Source organism: Sceloporus occidentalis, unplaced genomic scaffold (assembly GCF_023333645.1).
Source record: "Sceloporus occidentalis isolate IW3139 unplaced genomic scaffold, rSceOcc1.0.p SCAF_20, whole genome shotgun sequence".
NCBI lineage: Eukaryota > Metazoa > Chordata > Lepidosauria > Squamata > Phrynosomatidae > Sceloporus > Sceloporus occidentalis.
In genome coordinates, this window is record NW_028317000.1 from 14974525 (window position 1) to 14995131 (window position 20607).

Here is a 20607-nt window from a genome sequence, read left to right on the forward strand (position 1 = left end):
CACACACGCATATATGTATGTATATAAATATAAGTGTGTGCATATATATATATATATAGACAGATAGATAGCAGTATATAACTTTTTCTATAAAACAATATATATGTATATTATATGTTGATATATATATATACACACACATAATACATATATACAAATATATATGTATATGTGTGTGTATAAAATATGATAATACATATATATATATAAACAATATATAACTTTCTATAAAACATATATATATATATATAAGCTTATATTATACATATACATACATATGTATATATGTGTGTATATATATATATATATAAACTAAAACATATATATATAGCTTTATATATATTTATATATATTTAAGCTCATATATACACACATATGTACATATAGACACATATATGTATGTATAGATGTGTGTGTATGTGTGAGCTTATATATATAGACACATATTTATAGCAGTATATCTCATATATATATATATATATATATATATATACACATAATACACACACACACACATATATATATCTATGTATATCTGTCTGCATGGTAATAATAGTCCCGCTATTGCTGCGCCGAAGGGTCTCTCTGCACTCTTTTCAGTTTCTAGCTCTACGCCTGCGTCGTCCTTTGCGATCTCGCGAGAGCGGAAGGTGGAGCGGAAGCGGCGAGTTCTCGCGAGCGTTGGCTGCTCAGGGGCGGGCCTCCCTCGGAGGAGCCCGGGGCTGCGTCCGAGGCGGGACCCGTCCGGCGGAAGCGGAAGCGGAGGCCCAAGGAGGAGGCGGAGGAGGCGGAGCCGGAGCGCGATGGCGGCGGAGGGGGGCCGGCGCCAGGAGCAAGAGGAGGACGAAGAAGGCGCGCGGCGGCGGCGGCGGCAGAAAAGTCCGGAGCGAGACGGAGAAGGAGGAGCGGAGCAGAGTCCGGAGCAGAGGAAGCGGCGGAGGCTGAGGCCTGGCTGCTCCTGCTGGGCGCGGGGGGTCTGGGCCTGGAGCAGCAGCAGCAGCAGCAGCAGCAGCGGAGCCTCGCGGGCCAAGATCGCCAGCCTCCTCGCCGAGCCATGAGCCAAGGCAGCGGAGGAGGAGGCGGCGGCGGCGGCGGCGGCGGGGAGCCGGAGGCCAAGGCCCTCCACACCAAGAGGCTCTACCGGTGAGGGCGACTGCGGCCCCCATCGCCCTCCCCGAGGGAAGAAGGCAGGCAGGGCGGATGGGGGCGGGCCATCATCCCCCCCAGGCCTAGGCAGAGGTGGGATCGGAACCCTCCTGGCACGTGGCCGGGGCTGGACTGCAGCTCCCATCGTCCCAGGCCTCCTCCCGCCAGGGTTTGGGTCTGCAGCTCCCAGCCTCCCAAGGCTTCGCGTGAAAGGCTGGACTGTGGCCTCCCTCCTCCCCAGGCTTCCCACTCTAGCTGCCCTTGTCCCCGGGCACAGGAGCCCCGTGGAGGCGGGGAAAGCGCAAGGGAGAAAGCCGCCGCCGCCTCTCTAGGGACCTCTGGGCCCTCGGGGCAACAATGGCCAAGAGAGGCTGAGCAGAGAGCTGCGCTGGAGGAGCACCTAGGCCTCCCTATCCAGGAATAATCAGAGCTGCACCTACGGAGAGAGGGGTCTCTGCGCATGCGCATATGTGTCTCTGGGGGAGTCCTTTCCTCCCAAGGCCAGAGCACCTCTTCTCTCTCATCCATCCAGCCTTAAGGATCAGCCAAATGCTTTTGCCTGCCAGGATTTCTTTGGCATCCCTTTCCTTGCCGTATGGCCCTCAGTTTTACCCTCAGTTTATCAAACCCCGCAATTTTGGCCCCAAAACCTGCCCTCGATTTACACATGAGGTCAACTTATGTGTGGGGTGCATTGTGGGGGTTGGACTGCGGCGCCCATCGTCCCCAGGCCTCTCACAGGAGAGTTTGGACTGTACTTCTCATCCTCTCAAGGGTTTACATATGGGGTTGGACTATAGTTCCCATCCTCCCCCGACCTCCCATGAAAGGTTGAGCCTCCATCCTCAAATGAAACATTGGTCTGCAGCCCCCATCATCCTCGGGGGTTGGGCTCCCATCGACCGACCCCAGGCAAGGGCAAAGGAAAAAGACCTCCCATTATCCCCCAGCCACAAACGAATGGGAAAAGCATGGCATAAAGTCCTTGAGGAAAATGGACTCTTTGGTGCCGCTGGACAGCTGACCAGGTTTGACACCAAGAAGGACTCTAAAACCCATGCGTCTTTGTTTTCACAGAGCCGTGGTAGAAGCAGTACATAGACTGGACCTCATTCTTGGAAACAAGGCGGCTTACCAAGAGGTTTTTAAGCCGGAGAACATCAGCCTGAGGAACAAGTAAGCCTTCTCTATTTCAGCCTGGAAGGGGGTCAAGGTCAGCGGCCCCCAAACTGTGCCCTTTTGGACTTCAGCTCCCAGAAGCCTCAGCCGCATCAGTCAGTAGTTTGGGATTCTGGGAGCTGAAGTCCAAAAACCCCCTTAAAGAGCACATTTTGGGAATCACTGATATATATATACACAGTGTGGTATTATAGCACCCCAAACTGTGCTCTTTAAGGAATTTGGACTTCACCTCCCAGAATCCTAGGGTATTGGCCAACATGGCTGGGGCTTCTGGGAGATGGAGTCCAAAGTCTCTTAAAGGGTGCAGTTTGGGGTACTATAATACTATATATATAGATCGCTCTCTCTCTCTATATATATATATGTGTGTGTGTGTGTGTGTGTATATCGATCAGTAGTCCCCAAACTGTGCTCTTTAAGAGAATTTGGACTTCATCTCCCAGAAGCCTCAGCCACGTTGGTCAGTAATTTGGGATTCTGGGAGCTGGAGTCCAAACAATCCCTTAAAGAGTACAATTTGGGGAAATGTAGTCCACCGCAAAAGAGGTAAAGATATAAACCCAGAACAAAAACCCCGTTCTTGTAGGAACTTTATTACACGACTGAGATGCTTGCAGGGATCAGGCCAGCGGCAGGCTCTTGCTTGCCATGAAGGGCGTATCTGCACTGTATCCTGTGGGATCATGGGATCTGTAGTATTGCAAGGTCTTTGGCCTTTTCTGGCCTTGCCAAACTACAAATTCTATAGGATGGAGCCGTGGCAGTTAGAAGTGGCGTCAAGCTGCATGATTTCTACCGCATTCTGCAGTTTGGGCAGAGAAGGCTAAAGGTCTTGTAAAGCTACAAACCCCAGGGTTCCTTGGGATGGCGGTGCAGCACTTAAAGCAGTGTCAAACTGCGTTGTTGCTGCAGAGTAGATGCACCCTTGCTTTGCCTGTTCCCAAACTGTTCATTTGTCGCAACAGAAATGAGATTTCTCGCGCCTTTCGGCTCCAGAGCTTAAGGTTCAGGGAAAGATGGGTGGCTTCAGATGAGGTTTGTTCTCATATGGCCAGGCATTGGCTAAAAGAGGGTTTCTTTCCTCCTGTTTGCCAACCGCAGGCTCCGCGAATTGTGTGTGAAGCTGATGTTCCTGCACCCGGTGGATTATGGGAGGAAGGCCGAGGAATTGCTATGGAGGAAGGTTTACTATGAAGTCATCCAGCTCATCAAAACAAATAAAAAGGTACGTCGTTCTACCCAGTCCTTTCAATCTCAGGTGTGCTAGGTCTGTAGGAGCAGCAACACGGATTACCTTAGCTCTTTCCCATCCTCTCAAAGTGGGGCTATAGCAGTGTTTGCTGCCCTTAAGTCTTGCCAGTGGATGCAACAAAAGGGGAAGCCTCTCTGTGAAGCATCTCCCCAACTATCAGGTTCGTGGAGGGGACACTACTCCATTGATCTGTATGGAAATGGCATTGCTGTGGGCACCAAGAGGAGGCAAGGGCAGGAATGTCCACAGAATTATTTTACACTGGCATGTAAGCAGTTGAATGGTTAGTGTTTTGTGGGTTTTTCGGGTAATGTGGAAGTGTTCTCTTCAGAGAAGGCTGGCATGGAAGAGATTGGGTTATATATATCTTCACTGCCAGCATTCTCTGAAGATGCCAGCCACAGATGCTGCTGGCGAAGCATCAGGAATAAACTCTTCTAGAACATGGACACAGAGCCTGAAAAACCCACAAAAAAGCTATGGATGCCGGCCATGAAAACCTTTGACTTCACAGTTGAATCAATCTGTGGTTTTGGTTACACTCTTGTTGTTGATTTACATTGGTGGAAATACTGTTCCGCAAACAGTTGAATGCGTGTTCATGACTGAATTCATCTGTGGCTTTGGATAGACTCGTGTCAGTGGTTTACACTGCTGTAAAAACTATTTGGTAAGCAAGTAAATAGTGGAGGGAGGTTGCACAAGAGGTTCAGTCGTAGTAAGGGTTGTACAAGAGGAGTTACATCAGTGGAGGCATTGCACAGCAGGCAGGCACAGGGTACTTGTGTCCACTGCATGCTCAATGGTGCTGCCCCATGTTACTCCAATGTAGCTCTCGCATTACTCAGTGGTGCTGTCTCATATTACTCTGGGGTAACAATGCTTCTATAAGTTTATGCTGCACAGTTAAAATTGGGTCTTTAACTATTCTGAGGAAATGGTGAAAGTGGTAAAGAAGCAGCTTGAGGTGCAGTCTTAATGTTTTCTTCCTCTCTCCGTCCCGCAGCACATTCATAGCCGCAGTACCCTGGAGTGTGCCTACCGGACTCACCTCATTGCTGGCATTGGGTTTTATCAGCACCTCCTTCTCTACATCCAGTCTCACTATCAGCTAGAGCTGCAGTGCTGCATCGACTGGACTCATGTTACGGATCCCCTCATAGGTCAGTACGTGTCTTTTATTCTATGCAACAGCTGCTCAAATTGGCTGGGCCAGTGAGTTGAATCCAATTTTCTTTTTTCTTAAGCTTGCAAATGCATTTGGGCCAAAGAAAATGTACATAACACGCTATATATCACTTTTGAATGCATGCAAAAGCTAAATTAATACATGCTATATACACACAAGTGTGTGCAGTGGACCCAAGTGAGCCTCGAATGCAGGAAGAATTGGCGAAAGAAGGGACCTCCTGTTGAATTAATGGAACTCATTTGCAGTTTGCAAGTGCTGAAAGACTGAAGTGTCAGAATGTGAGGCATCAAAAGTCAGGGAAGCCTGTAAATTTGTATGAACTCTGTTGGGATACTGAAAGTTCATGTAACTCCTTTTACTGAATGTGGCTTAAAAGCAGGCTGGGGAGGACAGCTATGGCAGGTCCGAGGGCCGTCTTTCTGCCCTTGGAGACCTGTTTTCCTTACCTTACCCTTCATATGGTTAATCTTAATTGTGTTGGAAATGGTTGAGCAATCTCTGTGGACTATGCAGGTTAGATACTTGCAGATACTGGGAATGATTCTGCCTTGGGAAGGGGATGGCAGCAGTTTGGGTTTGGGACCGGATGGCCACTTGAGCACCCTTTGGCTGCCAAAGGCACGAGTTAGCCCTGGTGTTTTTGCACTGCCATGCATGCTTCATTCTTGGCTGGTGGGAGTGCGTGAGGGTTTCCTCGGGCAAACTGCCTTGTGTCCTTGGCAACATTCGCTGTGGGAGTCGAGCGGAGATCGCTGCAGGAATGACGGAGCCCTTAAAAGAGCCATGCTAACATTGTGTCACTTTTGTCATATTAATTGCGCTTTAAAAATTCACTGGAGCTGCTGCGGGGGCGGAAGGAGAGTTAAAACGCATGGTTCCTGGGTTTAACAAATGCTTGCCCAGGAGGCAGAGAAACGCTCTGTGTGTGTGTGTGAGTGTTGTGGGGGAGCTGGATGTACTCCCAAAGCTGTGAGGCTGGTCCCTTCTTTCAGCCCTCCTCACTCCAGGACCTCCTCTTGGTTGTTTTCTCTGTAGGTTGTAAGAAACCGGTCTCAGCATCGGAGAAGGAGATGGAGTGGGCTCAGATGGCCTGCCACCGGTGTCTGGTTTACCTGGGGGATTTAGGTGAGAACTGGTGTGAGGTGGTCTTTCTGGAGTTGGATGGAGGAGTTGTGCTCTCCCTGTATAGCTGTGGTTTATCTTGCAACGGGGAATCCATTAAGTAACCGACTGACAAACCCCCAAATGATTTGGACCTCTTGCACCTTTCCAAAAATTGCATGTATGAATTCTTTCCAGACAGCAAGGACATGTTCACAGTAGCTGTCTCATACTTTGGTGGGACTCCTTCTCTGTAGAGACACTCCAGGATCTGGGGACATCTCTTTCCCTCTGCATCATGATAGCATTTTGATACCACTGAAGCTGGCATGGGATTTTTAGTTTGGGGGAAAGACTCAAGTTTTCTGGCATTGAAGTCTAAAAATCTCAGCAAACTACAAATCCCAGGACCTTATAGGATGGAGGCATGGCAGTTAAATGGGACTGAAGTGCGGTAGGTTTATAGTGAAAATAGATCCAAGTCTCCAAAAGTGTTGTTCTAGGGCTGGACTTCAGAGAGCAAGATTCCCAGAGGAACCTGAGGCATTCAATTATTATTATTATTATTATTATTATTAATCTTGTGCATGCATGAGGCAAGTTTTATATCTGCATGTGATCCCTAGAAAGCCAGTGTGATACAGTAGTTTGAGTTGGACTAGGACTCTGTGAGATCTGGATTCGAATTGCCACTCAGTCATGGAAACCTAAACTCTTAGCCTCAATGGAAACCAATGTCAAACCTCTGAATAAATCTTTCCAGGAAAGCCCTGTGATAGGAGCAACGTAAGTTAGAGCAGGCTTGAAGGAACATGACAACGTAGTCCTTACATTTCTTATGTGTGTGTGTGTGTGTGTGGTTTCCCCCCATGTTTTCAGCTCGGTATCAGAATGAATTGGCAGGTGTGGATACAGAATTGCTGGCCGAGAGATTCTACTATCAAGCCCTTTCTGTTGCGCCACAAATTGGTATGTGTTTAGGCCCAAGTGTCTTGCGGCCCTTCCCCAAATTTCATGTAGCTCAGTCAGAGCAATAACATCCTCATATTCCTAGCTTGCAAAGTTTGCTGATCTACCAGTTCCACTTAGACAAGCCATAATACTGCCCTGGTGCTGTTTCTGGCTCTTGGCAGGGACAGGGGCATGATGATCAGCCATTTCATGGATCTGAATGTGAAGGCCTAGCCCACAGTACTGGTTCTTCGGGCTGACCCTAACCCCTAGGTCAGGGATGGGCAGCCTCTGGACTGAGCTTTCTGCCCCTGGCTACACTTAAGGGGCAAACAGGCTGCCAAAGAGCAGGGTAAAATCAGGAGTGGCTGGGAGTCTATTTTTAGTTCTGAAAAGCAATTTATTTTCAAGTTAAACATGATAGAGGCTCCTTGTGGGTTACTTGAAAGCCGAATCCCTGCTCCTGAAGGCCTCTAGGCTTGGCTGCTTTTGCCAGAGGGAAGGGCATTGTGGCCAGGTCTGTCTCGGGAGCTGTAAAAAATAGCCTCAGGTGCGGAGAGAATGCAGTCTGGAGGGCCACACTTTCTTCACTCCCTGTTTTAGGGGAAGGCCGTTTTACGCTTTGAACAGGCTTGGCTTTGCACCGCCCTTCCCTGCCGTGACTGGCATAATGCGTGTGACAGAAAGCAAGGCCAAAGGGAGTCAGCTGTTGAGGAACATTACACTGAGAAACATCTGCCAAAGCATCTGTTTTCTGCTTTGGCTAAGCAGAGCAGGGGCTGTTTAGGCGCCCCTTGTCCTCTGTCTCAGCCAGTGTGGCAAGGAGCCAATGCTGCCAGCACAACGGCTGATTCAGAATGCAGGCTGAGCATGCCAGGCTCAGCATTGTTGAAGGTGGTGGCAAATGTTGTCAGTGTACTGCCTGGGAGACCACTGGAGAACCCTGTGTACAGTCGGTGGTGCAATAGAATTTGAAACACAGGTTGAGTAGCCCTTGTACGCCACATGGGGGGCTGGGATAGTGGCCACTTTTACTTTCCAATGGTTCAACGTATGCCAACTTCATTTCATGCATAAAATCATTTAGATTATGACATGCGAGATTTCCTAGAGGTTATGTTTATAAGGTGTATATGAAACATACATGAATTTGATGTTTAAATTTGGGTCCTGTTTGCAATTTGTGCCATTTTGTATATGCAAGTATTCCAAAGTCTTTAAAAAATATTAATAAATCCAAAGTCCAAAACGCTGCTTCTCCATTTTAGACAAGGGAGACTCAGGTTGTGTGTATGCACACAAACCAAACTCATCTGGACAGGAATGGGCCTTGGGGAAGGTGGTGATGATATGGCATGATACTCAACTTGTATTTCTATCCTGGCTTTTTCACAAATCAGTTTGAGATCTATCAATTCGTCTCTCTTTCATGTTGAGGTTCCAGAAAACGTAGATGAGGGGAGTGGGCAAATTGTGGCAGGCCTGGAAGGGGTTGATGTTCTGCCCTGGGACCCTCCTTGGCCACACAGTTTGCTAAAAATGCAGTCCAAAAAAAAAAGAGAGAGAAGCTCTCATCCTGTTTTGAAAAACCGGTCTTTACTTTTTTAAAAAGGTGGTAATAGCAGCTCACTCTATTTGAAAACTCAGTCATAGCTCCTGGGAACAATAATGTGCCCTTATCAGAAAAAAGGTGGGTCTGGGGAATCTGGAGGAGGGCCAGAAGCAGTCCCAGGGCCACACACCGCTCAGCCCTGATTTAGACATATAGTTGGACCTGTTCTCACTTCTGTCTTTTGTGGGCTGCAGGTATGCCTTTTAACCAACTTGGGACACTAGCTGGGAGCAAATACTACAATGTGGAAGCCACGTACTGCTATTTGCGCTGGTGAGTACTGCAGACTAAGGGAATCTAACATGTCTTCCCTATGGCTGCTTGGGAAAAGGGAGCAAGTGTGTCTGTGCCCTTTCTCTTTGCTGCAGCCTGGCCTTTCCATTTTATTGTGGTGCCAGTGACTTCTTGTTCTGCATTTCTGCCTTTGGCACCAACTTTTCTGTTGAACAAATACCCAGGGAACACATCTACTTTGCTAACTGAGGTATACCTGTACAGAATAAATTATGCAAAAGAAGCACACATTTGTTTGCTAGAAAGGAGTATGCGGACAGCAGAATTCGGCTCCTCTGAGCTTTAAAGAAAATCCACCTCTCAATCTATATCTATCTGTCTGTCTATCTGTACACAAACACACATACAGATGCACATGCTCTCGCTCTGTTTGCATAGAGATGATATTGACAAATCATGCTTTCTGTTTTCTCCCTGTTTAGTATCCAATCTGAAGTGTCCTTTGAAGGTGCTTGCGGGAACCTCAAGCGCCTGTATGACAAGGCTGCCAAAATGTACCACCAGCTAAAGAAATGTGAAACAAGGAAACTGTCACCGAGCAAAAAAAGGTAATGACCCAGCGCCTTGTCATTTATGGATTTAACCGTCCTTGCGGTAAATCCAATTTCTGCTTGGTGCATTTAGACTCAGGGCAAGTCCATCTGCGGTGTGAGCTGGAGAGACATTGGTTGCTTGCTGTGCTTTCCAGGCTGGTGGCAACCTGAAGCAGCCCTAAGCAAGGAGTGGGCAAAAATGTGTTCTCTTTCACTTACACCCAAAAGAAGCTCCCTCTTTGATAGGATACCCTTTCAGATATTTCAAGGGATTTTGGCACAAAAGATTGCCTAACATTTGTCTGGGGGCTTTGAGGCCCCACTTTAGGTCCAAAGGGCTGCATGCAGCCTGTGGGTGGCACTTTGCCCGTTTCTGATATAGAGGTTAAAGCCTGACTTATAACCCTTGGGAACCTTATTTATCTTCCTCTCTGGGACTTGTGATCTTATCTACTGTTATAGCCACAAGGACTAGAAATATGCCGCTCGAAGAAAGCATACACATGCGCACAATCTGAAATGTGCTCATTGTTCTTTTCTTCCATCCTGACCCTCAGGTGTAAAGACATTAAGAGGTTGCTGGTGAGCTTCATGTACTTGCAGAGCCTCCTGCAGCCAAAGAGCAGGTGAGTCTCTTCCATCTTTAATCTTACTTGGCAGTTGTTCCTTAGAGAATTGTGTAGTTGAAATGAATCACTTAGGCCTTAGGAAAACAACACAGGATGAGTAGCCTGAAGGATATCAGAATAGCTTCCCAAGGAGAATTCCTTGTTCCAAAAGTCCTTTGCATATGTCTGTTTGTTGCTGCGTAATAAAAGAATTGCCCATTATAGGAATATATTCTGAAAACCAGTGTGGTGGAGTTGTTTGAGTGTTAAACTAGGACTCCGGGAGACCAGGGCTCAAATCCTGCTCAGCCATGGGAACCCATGAGGATTTACTCACATAATAAGATGAATCATGACTCATTTGCCTTCTTGTCCACTAAATCTCCTTTCCTTCCAGTTCTGCAGAGTCCGAGCTGACGTCTCTCTGCCAGTCAGTCCTGGAAGATTTCAATCTCTGCCTCTTCTACTTGCCCTCCTCGCCCAACATGAGCTCCACCAATGAGGAGGAAGAGGAGTGTGAGAATGGATACTCCTTCCTGCCCGACCTCCTCATCTTCCGGATGGTGGTTGTTTGCCTGATGAGTGTCCACAGCCTCAAGAGAGCAGGTGACCTGATGGAATGGATAACAAAGCTACCCTCTGGATGGGTTGGACTGTAACTCTCTGGGAGTTATAGTCCAACCCATTTAGCGGGCAGGAGGTTGAACATAGCTTAGGAAAGAGAGGATCCTAGAGTTTGGCTCCTGCAGAGAATTGTCCTCTTTTGCCCCTTCAGTTCCAGACTTGCCAGGCCAGTTGCCACCCGTCTTAAGAGGGTCTGCCTTTAGTGATACAGTCAAGTGAGCTAAGCTGGCACCTTCTGTCTCTGCAATAGTTTAGTCATCAGCTCAATCCGCTCCCATGGTAGCCCATCTCCCAAAGCCAACCCTGTAACAAAAATGGAATGATTCCTAAGTATGCATATACACAGCAGGTGGAAGCAAGTTGCAACAGGATGCTCTTTCCTTTCTGTCTCTAGGTTCCAAGCAGTATAGCGCAGCCATTGCGTTTACGCTGGCCCTCTTTTCACACCTCATCAACCACGTCAACATTCGCTTGCAAGCCGAGCTGGAAGAAGGCGAGAGCCCGGTTCCAGCCTTCAGGAATGACGGCACAGGTAAGGGCAGGGAGTCACCGGCAAACAGTTACTACGTTTGCCTGTTTTGTTGACTGTTGCTGGTAGCTATAGGTGTCCTCAGCTGCATTTTGCCTTTGGTGTAAGGCAAAATGGCTGTGGTGCCTAGATGGAAAGCAACTGAACTGTATCCAGAATAGGTTGCACATCACCTTTCTATATGGAAAGACACACCAGCCAAAAGAATCCTACTTGTCTGTTCTTACTTGACCTTTTTTAAAGCCCTCTTCTGATCCATTTTTCTTGCTTTTCCTTGACTTTATTTTCCAAAGGTGTTTGGCCATCCATCAACAAAATAGTTTCTATCAACAGGTATCCTCTGGGTGTTTTAGGACAGTGCTGCTCAAAATTGTGGTCTCTGGGCCAGTGCTGGACAAATTCCCAGGAACTAAGGAGCCAGTTGTATGCTGTGGGCACAAATTTAAATGCTTCTCTCTGGCACACCATATTGACTGTTCCCCCAAATATGAGAAGCGCTGGTTTAGAAAGCACAAAGTGCAGAAAGAATTAAAATGCAATATGTAGAAACTGTAAGTCAGAGCCGATAAGGACACAGTTACAAACATTTTCCTTTTAACAGAGGTGGGATTAGAGTAGTTACAGGTCTCATGCAGACATTGAAAGTCTATGCCAGTGCTGTTAATCTTGGTTAAGCCTCTGAGCACTGTTGATCCTAATATGGGTGGATTATAGCCACCACATTTAAGATTACTTAGGGTTGCCGTTGCCTCCTTTTTAATTAAGTCCTTTGGCAGGTGCACACAACTGTTTCGCCATCTCTCTAACTGACCAGACTTAGAGAGGATCAAAGTTTTCAAGCTTTGGAGGGATGGAGGAAACCCAAACCCACCTCTTTTTTTAAAAAATGAATTTAAGAAGCTTTCAGAATTAAGAAATGTTGCTGGCATCTGATCAGTGGAATGTATCCTTGCTATTTGTACTTTTCAAGCTCCCAGGGCATGCTGTGTGTCCTGAAAGAATGACTTGGGCCAAGACTAATTCTCTGCAAAATATAAAACGGCCTCTGGATTTAAACAGAGCCGTTTCATTTTTCTTTTCAAAGTCCATTTACACAGACCCTCGCTGCGGTCCCTTCAATTGTGCCTTCTGATTTTCTGACATGACTTCAGCCTTACACACTTTCAAGGCTGTATTTTTTCCAGCCCAAAGGGCCACAAACATGTTCTTTGGAATAAATGATGTGGGACCTCAGGCTGAAGCCTCTAGCCATTTCCTATTTCTATGAAAGGCCTTTTAAGGCAGGGGTGGGCAAAGGCAGGGACCCCTGACTCTTGTTGGAGCTAGGCATATGTAACATTTTCCTTTGCATTGTTTTTCCTGCAGAGGATCCAGAAGCCCGGGAACCGCTGAATTCCATCGAAAGAGAAGCCGAGGCCGACTTAGCCAACCACCGGCCTAGTGAGGAGCAGAAGAAGGGCGAAAGCAAAAAGGGAAAGAAATATTCGCGTCTCTCTTGCCTCCGGCGCCGGCGCCATGCCCAGAAGGTTGACGAGAGCGATCTGAGCGAGGGCTTCGACTCTGACTCCAGCCCCGATTCCACCAAAGGGAGCGATGGCTCGGAATCAGGATCAGAGAAGAGCGATGAGGAGGCCGAGACGGCGTTCGACGTAGAGACCGACTCTGATATGAACAGCCAGGAGTCCCGCTCAGACCTGGAGGATATGGAAGATGAGCCAGAGGCCAATGGGAGTGGACAAGCCAGGCCCATGAAAAATGGCGCCAGGGAGGCTTTGGGTGGCGAAAGCGGGGGCCGACTGGTGGACTTGAAAAGCCCTGGCGTTGCCAAGACTGAGGCCCCAGATCCTGTCACCAATGGGCCGGGCTCTTTGGGGACCAGTGACGCCAGTATAGCCAGCAACCTCCAGGCCATGTCCACCCAGCTCTTCCAGACCAAGCGTTGCTTCCGACTGGCCCCCACTTTCAGTAATGTCCTCCTCAAGCCGAACTGTGACCTGCCTGCGCAGAAAGAGGCAGCCGGCAGCAAACCATGCGTTAATGGAGATGTGGACAAGCCCAGCGTGGCTGAGCCAGGTGAGGATCGGGTGAGCGGGTGTTGTGTTTTGGAAGCAGATCTCTTACCTGGCCAGATTCTTCCTCCACTCCACTCTCCATTGCCCACAGAATGGCTGTTCAGGGAGGCTGTTGCAGGGAAACTGAATCCAAGGGAGGGGGAGGGCCTTTTAGCACTACACATGGCAGACGAGAATGCCAGCTTATACTGTATAACAAGCAAAAAAAATACATGTATAAGCATAGGGTGGTCTCCCATCTATCACCTCCACAGCTATTTAGTGACCATAGCTATTGCTGCCAAGAATCCTTGGTTGCAGGGGGATAGGGGTTTTTGGGTGGAGCACAGGGAGTTAGTGCAGTGGTCCCCAAACATAGATGTTCCAGAGGTTTGGGACTTCCACTCCCAGAAGCCCTAGCTGCCTTGGCCAACAGTCAAGAGTTGTGGAAGTTGAAGTCCAAAACGCTCTTTCCTTAAAGGTCTGGCTAGCCATAGCATCCCATATGAGTCCATTGCAGTATGTGAAGGGCGGCTAGTGGAAAGAGGGTTTAGAAACCTGGTAGCTAAGGTGCAAGCAAGTAGCAGTCAAAAGCCTTGGCGCTCAGACAAGTTTTTAAGCCGATTCAGATAATCCTTAGCGTGGGAACTTAATTCATCTAGGAGAAGCTGTTGTTTAAATGCCACACTCCTGTGCTCCTATTGAAGCACTGTGAATATATGTATGTGTTTAATGTCCAGCCTTTGTTCTGGCTTGGGATTCAGATAGGCAAGGAGACAAGGATATACCACAAAAATGTTTGGTGCAGGACTCACTTGTTATATTCAGACCATAAAAGGGAGAGACACAGCATTAAAATGTAGTATATCTTCTCCCCCTGTTCTTTGGAAATATTCTTTTTCTTACCAAAAAATATAGGCAAGCTGTTTCTTCACCACACCTTAAATGGAATTCCTCTAGAGGGAAATCACATCCTGTGCTTCTCTGCCCTTCGGACAGTTATCCAAATGTCTTAACCTAAATGAGCCCCCCCCCCCTTTTTTTTTTTTTTTTTTTTGGTCGAAGATGACGTTTCTGAGTCAGAAGAAAGCATCTCCAGTAACAAATCCTGCCGGAATGAGCGCTCCCTCCAAGAGAAACTGGAGATCATAACCAATGAGGGGTTGCTCCCGACCGTCAAGGTGTTCCTGGACTGGCTGAGAACCAACACTGACCTCATCATTATGTGTGCGCAGGTACGTCTGGGATGGACAGCATGGCAGAAGCAATGGATTCTATGCCACTTTGTCTTATTTCAGCCTTGGGGCTAGTTCTCATGAAATCCCAAACCAAAACACAGACTGAGCCTTGAGCTTATACCAGAAAACCATGGTTTCTGATCTGATTTGTAGGAATTAGATAACATGGACATCAGTGACTGATAGGAATTTTGTAGAATCATAGAACTGGGACAGCAAAGGCTGTTTAGTTCAGCCCCGGCCACTCAGGTATTTGAACCTGGATCTCAATTCTCCAGGCCCTAACCTTCCTTTTGTGGTGTCTCTTTCCGTCTCAGAGTTCTCAGAGTTTATGGAACCGGCTCTCTGTCCTTTTGAACCTCCTTCCTTCGGCTGCGGACCTGCAGGATTCAGGTGATGTGGCAAGAAAATCCCTCTTCCTTAAAGGCCCAAATTCCCCCATCCATCCTGGTCAGTTTGACCACCACAGCTAAGCCCCCTTACCCATTTTGTCCACCTGGTTTTTCTGCAGTTCTTAAGGGAAAGAGGGAGTGAGCCTTGAGGGTATTGCGTGTGATGGCAGGGTATACTATGCCCACCCCTGGTTTATGCTGACACTTGCTCTGTGGGATTTGGGGCAAGTAATAGTTGTTTTTCTCAGTTCTCCCAAGACATGGTACAAACTGAGCTGGGGATCTATTGAGTGCAAAGCATGTCCGCCACAGAGTTGGAGCTGGCAACTATAGCAGTGTGTGTTGCCCTCTGGTGATCCTATAGCAGCTGTCCAGTAAGTCTTCTTTCCCCTTCTGCTCACAATTGCAGGGCTCTTACTCTGCAACGAGGTGAAGAGCATGCTGCCTGGATGTGAACATCCAGAGCTGAGTGCCTGCTTGCTTCTCCCGGAGGATGTGGCCCTCCGCAACCTTCCCCCGTTGAAGAACGCACACAAGAGGTTCAACTTTGAGCAGGAGAGGCCTTTGCTCACAGAAGTGGAGGAGGTGAGAGGCCCTGGTTGCCACTGCTTTGAGCCTGGAAGTCTATACTTCTTGGAATGGCACAAATGCTGGAGAGGTTCTAACTGTTGGCCTGTTAGGTTGCTTCAAAGGTCGGCAGCTGGTATTTGGGCTCCATCTTGTGGAAACCTGGGGTTTGTAGGTTGGTGGGCACTGGGGCTCTCTGGGTGAGAATTCTATATACCCCCTCCCAAAACTACAAGCCCCAGGATCCCACTTGGCAGAACTATGGCGTTTCAAATGGAATCATAGGACTGTGATTGTGTAGTGTAGAATGACTCCTAGTGTTCTTGCTGCCTGAAACTTGCCCCTTCCCACCTCATCTTGTTCTCTTCTTTGAAGTCCGTGGTCCGCATCTGTTGCGTTCGAAGCTTCGGCCACTTCATCACCCGCTTGCAGGGCAGCATCCTGCAGTTCAACTCCGAGGTCGGGATCTTCATCAGCATCGCTCAGTCGGAGCAAGACGGCATGCTCCAACAGGCCCAGGCCCAGTTCCGGATGGTTAGTCTCGGCTTTTTATTCCATAGGGGAGGGATGTGGGGGCAGAATGAAGGTGTGGGAGCTTGGATCAAACAAACCCAAAAGACACAAAAGGAAGAAAGGGTTGGAGAGGGGAAATGGAAGCAAGAAAATAAAAGCAACTCTTAACATCATATACAAACCTTATGAAGACAAGTTGTCATGCAGCTCTAAGATGGCTGCCATGAAACCAACCATTGCAGGATTGTTTAGCTTTGAGCTGCTGAAATGCAGAGATTTCAAAGGGAGATGGAGACCGGTAGCCCCCCTCCTGAGACCATTTTTGGGGCAAAACATTGGCAATAATTTTGTTTGTGAAGATAGAAATAATTAAGATGTAAACACCAACCAGCGTGTTCTGCTTTGTCTCCTAGGCGGCAGAGGAGGCTCGCCGGAACCGGCTCATGAGGGACATGGCTCAGCTTCGACTGCAGGTAGGACACCAACAAGCAGGTTGTTATTGAGGCAGGGAGAGGGGTGCGGAGTTCTGGGAGGGTGGCAGTCCATGAAAGAAGTTAAGATGTTGGAAGAAGCTGGGTTATCAACATCTGGAAGGTTATAGGTTCTCCATTCCCTTTCTTGCTTTTCTTTTTTATTAGCTGGAGGTGTCACAGTTGGAGGGGAGCCTTCAGCAGCCCAAAGCCCAGTGTGTGATGTCTCCTTACCTGGTCCCAGATACCCAGGCCCTTTGCCAGCATCTCCCCACCATCAGGCAACTGGCTGCCAGCGGACGATTCATTGTCATCATCCCACGGACAGGTAAGCAACTCCTTGAGTCTACAGGCCTTGAGTCACAAAGGGAAGGCAAAGTCAAATCTCCTCTGAATAGATTTTGCTAACAAAACCCTGAGATAGGTTTGCCTTAGGGTCACCGTAAGTTGGAAACAACTTGAAGCCCATGCTTTGAGATGTGGGGAGGCTCTTCTTTTTGTCCTATCTCCCAAGCAGTCAGATGTGAGACTATGGAAGGCAGGAATATGGGGTTTGAGAGAAATGGTCTTTGGTCCCCCTCCATCTCCCATTTGCCTGCTTGCGCACTAGAAGAAGAAGAAACAAATACATGACATTATTAATTTTGGCCTTCCATTAGTAATTGACGGCTTAGACTTCCTGAAGAAGGAGAACGCAGGGGCTCGCGACAGCATCCGATACCTAGAGGCGGAATTTAAAAAGGGAAACAGGTAGGTTGGCATTTGGCATTTCTCTTGAGACCATTTCTGAGAGAGAGAGAGGGCACACTTTATTGTGTATTGGAACAAAGCAATTAAATTCCATTTAACTAAAATACTGCTCTCCTGCCCTCTTCCATGGCAATCTCATACAGTAAGAAACAACATGGAGCAATTTAAAAAATCAAATTTAAAACACAAATAAAAATTGAAACGTGAAACCAGCCAAAAGGTTCAAACCATGCGACAAGTAACTTAGAGTCCAAAGGCCTTAATAAAATAAAATTCGTAAAATAAACTGCAAGTCTGTGTTTGACAAGCCTTATTTTAGATGTCTTTGTTGATGCCCCTAAAACAGATGTAAAGGAGTCAAGTTGAGGAAATACAACCCTCTTTTCATAACCAATCCATCTATTGGAGAAAGGATGCGAAGGCGTGCCATGGAGCACTTCTGCAATTTCAGCCATACTAAGTCCCAGGGGTCTTCTCTTCCATTTTCAGGTACATTCGCTGCCAGAAAGAAGTGGGGAAAAGCTTTGAGAGGCACAAGCTGAAGAGGCAAGATTTAGATGCTTGGTAAGTGGCCTGAATACCTTGGTATCTTTCTGTATAAATGGAGTGTGATTCCCCAACCCCAACTGTTTTAATAACTGAATTCTTTGCAGGAGTCTCTATAAGATACTGGACAGCTGCAGACAGTTGACAACCTCGCAGGGAGGCAGTGAGGACGACACGACCGGGATGGTGACCATCATTACAGGCTTCCAGCTGGATGACCTGAGTAAACTTTCTGTCCCCATGCAGGTGAGTGTGCCATGAAGCGGAAGGATTTCTTTCCCCTTCCCCAAACATTTGACTTTGCTCTAGCCGTTTGCTTGCATGCTTGGGATGGTTCACAGGCGATGGTACTAAATGAACCTTTCATTCACCTGGTAAGGGATGGACAGCCATTGTGAAAGGACTTGAATGATGATTGAAATTTTGGCTTTTTGTTCTGCCTTTTCCCTCACCAGTCTGCCATCCAAGCTGCAGCCAATGCCAGCGTCGAAATCAAGAACGTCCTGGAGTTCTTCAAGCAGTGGAAGGAGATGGGTTGAGGAGAGAAGACGCCGCTGGGTTGGTCAAAGCTCCGTCTCCCCGTCCTCGGAGGACGTGTGCAGCGTTGGAACGAAAAAGAAGTCAAACCACAGGCGACATTTGGACATGAAGCAGCCACCTCCAGAAACAAGCAGCCGGGGGGCGTGCGCATGAAACACGCACATCGATCCATACACACATACGGACACACGGAACAGTCACACCCCACAGCCCGCCGTCGCTTCCCCTGCCATGGAACCGGGGGCGTCTGTGGCGGGCAACAGAAACCCGCTCTGAGAAGAGAGATGCGTCTCAACAAGGAGCATGGAGAGACCGTCTCCTTTCTCCCAGCTGATGGGGGACGATGGGGGGGACTGCTGGGGGGCCGCCAGGGGCTTCATTCATCTCCGTTGGGGGGGAAAGCTTGCTTGGTTTCTCATGTTCCAAAATCTGCAGGCCGCTTTTTGCCTGCATGTGTGCGTGTGTGTGAAACGAAACAAAACAAAAATCTCATCGTGGTTTTTTTGGTTGTTGTTGTTGTTGTTTTGCCACCGAGTGCCAGGCCTCCTGCGGAAGAGTGGCAGGGCAGGGCTTGGAGTGTGCCAGGAGGCTCTTTGGGAACCGGGCGGTGGGCAAAAGTGGACACGTTCGCCCTTTATTTTAACTCCTCTCTTTTCCTTGCGTACGTTTCTTTTTTTAAAGCGACAACAACAGTGCTTAGTGGACTTTCCTCTTTGTCGTGTTCCCTACCTTTTCCAGTGGACAAGAGTTTGGACTTTCAGAAGATGAAAAGATGTAAGAGAGGCATCTCAAAGGAACGCAAATGCTTTATTTCCTTTTCTTTCCCATGCAGGGAACGATGGGAAAGGATAAAAGGAAACAGTGAGGGTTTTAGTCTGTCCTTTGCCTTCCCAGATATCAGTAGCAATGGTGTTTTTCTCCCTTTCCTCTCAATTTTCCTTATGTTTTGAGTGCTCTCATGGGCTCCTTGAACCAGGGAGTGACCAGGCCCCTTCATGCCTCTCTTTTCCCCTTCTATGAGGTTAAACAGTGCTGGTCTTTCCCATCTTTCCATCTCCCTTGGTCCTAGGAAAGATGTAGTTAGTATCCGTCTCAGTGTGGGTTTTGCTTTTTCTGTAAGGACAGAGATAGGTTTGGTGTCCAGGAGGGCTTTGACACAGCTGCCCAGGGTTTGGCAAAAGTGTTTTAGAGAGAGAAAACAGTTTTCTAGCAAGATAAGGAAGGAAGGAAGGGAAGAAGAGGCCCTTCCACCCATGTATTCTACTGTTGATGTTGGAAATCTATGATGTTTTCCCTCTTGAGTATCTTGTTTTGTTTGCCAATGGTATTTCGTTCCAGTCAGCCGGAATAAGGACCTTAGGAATAGGTACATGCTGGCTAGCTTTGGTGCAGGGAAGGAGAGTCATCTGGGGGCCCAGTCTGCCCTCAGCACACTGCGCAATGGTCTTCTGACTTTCCCTTCTCCTCCTTTTGGGAAGGAAGGATGCAAAGAGGGCTTGCAGGGTTAAAAACAACACCTGCGACCCCCAAACCCCATTTGGAAGGTGTCTGACATTTCATTTTTCCCTGGAAGCAAGGGCTGCGCGTCATCTGGTTGCAAGTGATATCTTTGGTGGACAGTCTTGGATTGTTGCAAAGTTTTTGTTATTTGGCCTTGTGCTTTTCCTGACCCTCCTCTGCACACAGGCGTGTGTTTCCACTTTCCTTTCAGCGTTAATGTTAAGAAGCCGAAACCTACCAACCTTTTAAAAATCCCACCTCTTAACAAAGTCGCCTGGGATGAAGCTCGCGGTCTCTTCCATTATGCCCCGTGCGCCGGGGATCTTGTCTTTTCTTTTTTGTTCTGCATTTAAAAAGGATGACGCATCTGTTGATACGCTTTCTGTGTTTTTGAAACAAGTCGTCCAGCTTAGAAAAAGAAAAGATTACCCAGCAACCGAGAAGCTACATGGCAAAGAAGAATTGTTCATTCCCTTGCTTTCCAGAGCATTTGGGAGTTTTTCTCAATGCAGTCTGGCCCTGTTGCATGTACCTTTTAAAGTGAGACAGAGGAAGGAGCCACTTGGACTGTGGAAGCTGGACTGAGCCAAAGGAAATTGCTGAGCGAGGAGAAGCAAAGAGGAGGACGGTGGCATCTGGACGCTCCAGAAACATCAAGAGACCAACTAAAGTCACTTGTCTGCAGAGAGCAAGTTCTGGCCATGATGGATTTTGCGAAGTCGGACCTGCTGCGTTTTTGACCCAGCGGAGGCAGAAGAGATGTTTTGTACAAGGTGGATGTTTTTAAAAGCAAGGCTGTGCCTGTGGGTCTGCAGATCCATAGAACTGAATGCACCCAGTCTGTCTTTCCAGGGGTTGCTTTCCCTGGGGTTTAGTAGACCTGACCAGGCAAAGCAAAACCAGGGTGGCTGGTGGTTGCCATGTCTGATCTGTTAGACCACTTTGATGGAGCTGGAAGTCTGCATTTGGCACAGCGGTGGAAGCTTTCTGTTTCGCGTTCATGGCGTTGAAATGTT

General features: G+C 47.8%; 1 protein-coding gene across 1 annotated transcript; it reads left to right on the forward strand.

Moving 5' to 3' along the window:
- Positions 1-696: 696 nt before the first annotated feature.
- SMG5 (SMG5 nonsense mediated mRNA decay factor) lies at positions 697-18462 on the forward strand. Its single transcript, XM_089483679.1, has 22 exons — positions 697-1143; positions 2224-2322; positions 3430-3553; positions 4587-4743; positions 5808-5897; positions 6753-6842; positions 8631-8709; positions 9153-9278; positions 9821-9889; positions 10269-10477; positions 10890-11027; positions 12390-13097; positions 14141-14310; positions 14631-14706; positions 15115-15290; positions 15648-15806; positions 16199-16258; positions 16424-16583; positions 16915-17005; positions 17495-17569; positions 17659-17797; positions 18007-18462. The coding sequence occupies exons 1-22, from the start codon at positions 1055-1057 to the stop codon at positions 18088-18090; spliced, it is 3168 nt and encodes a 1055-aa protein (XP_089339805.1). The 5' UTR covers positions 697-1054; the 3' UTR covers positions 18091-18462.
- Positions 18463-20607: the final 2145 nt, after the last annotated feature.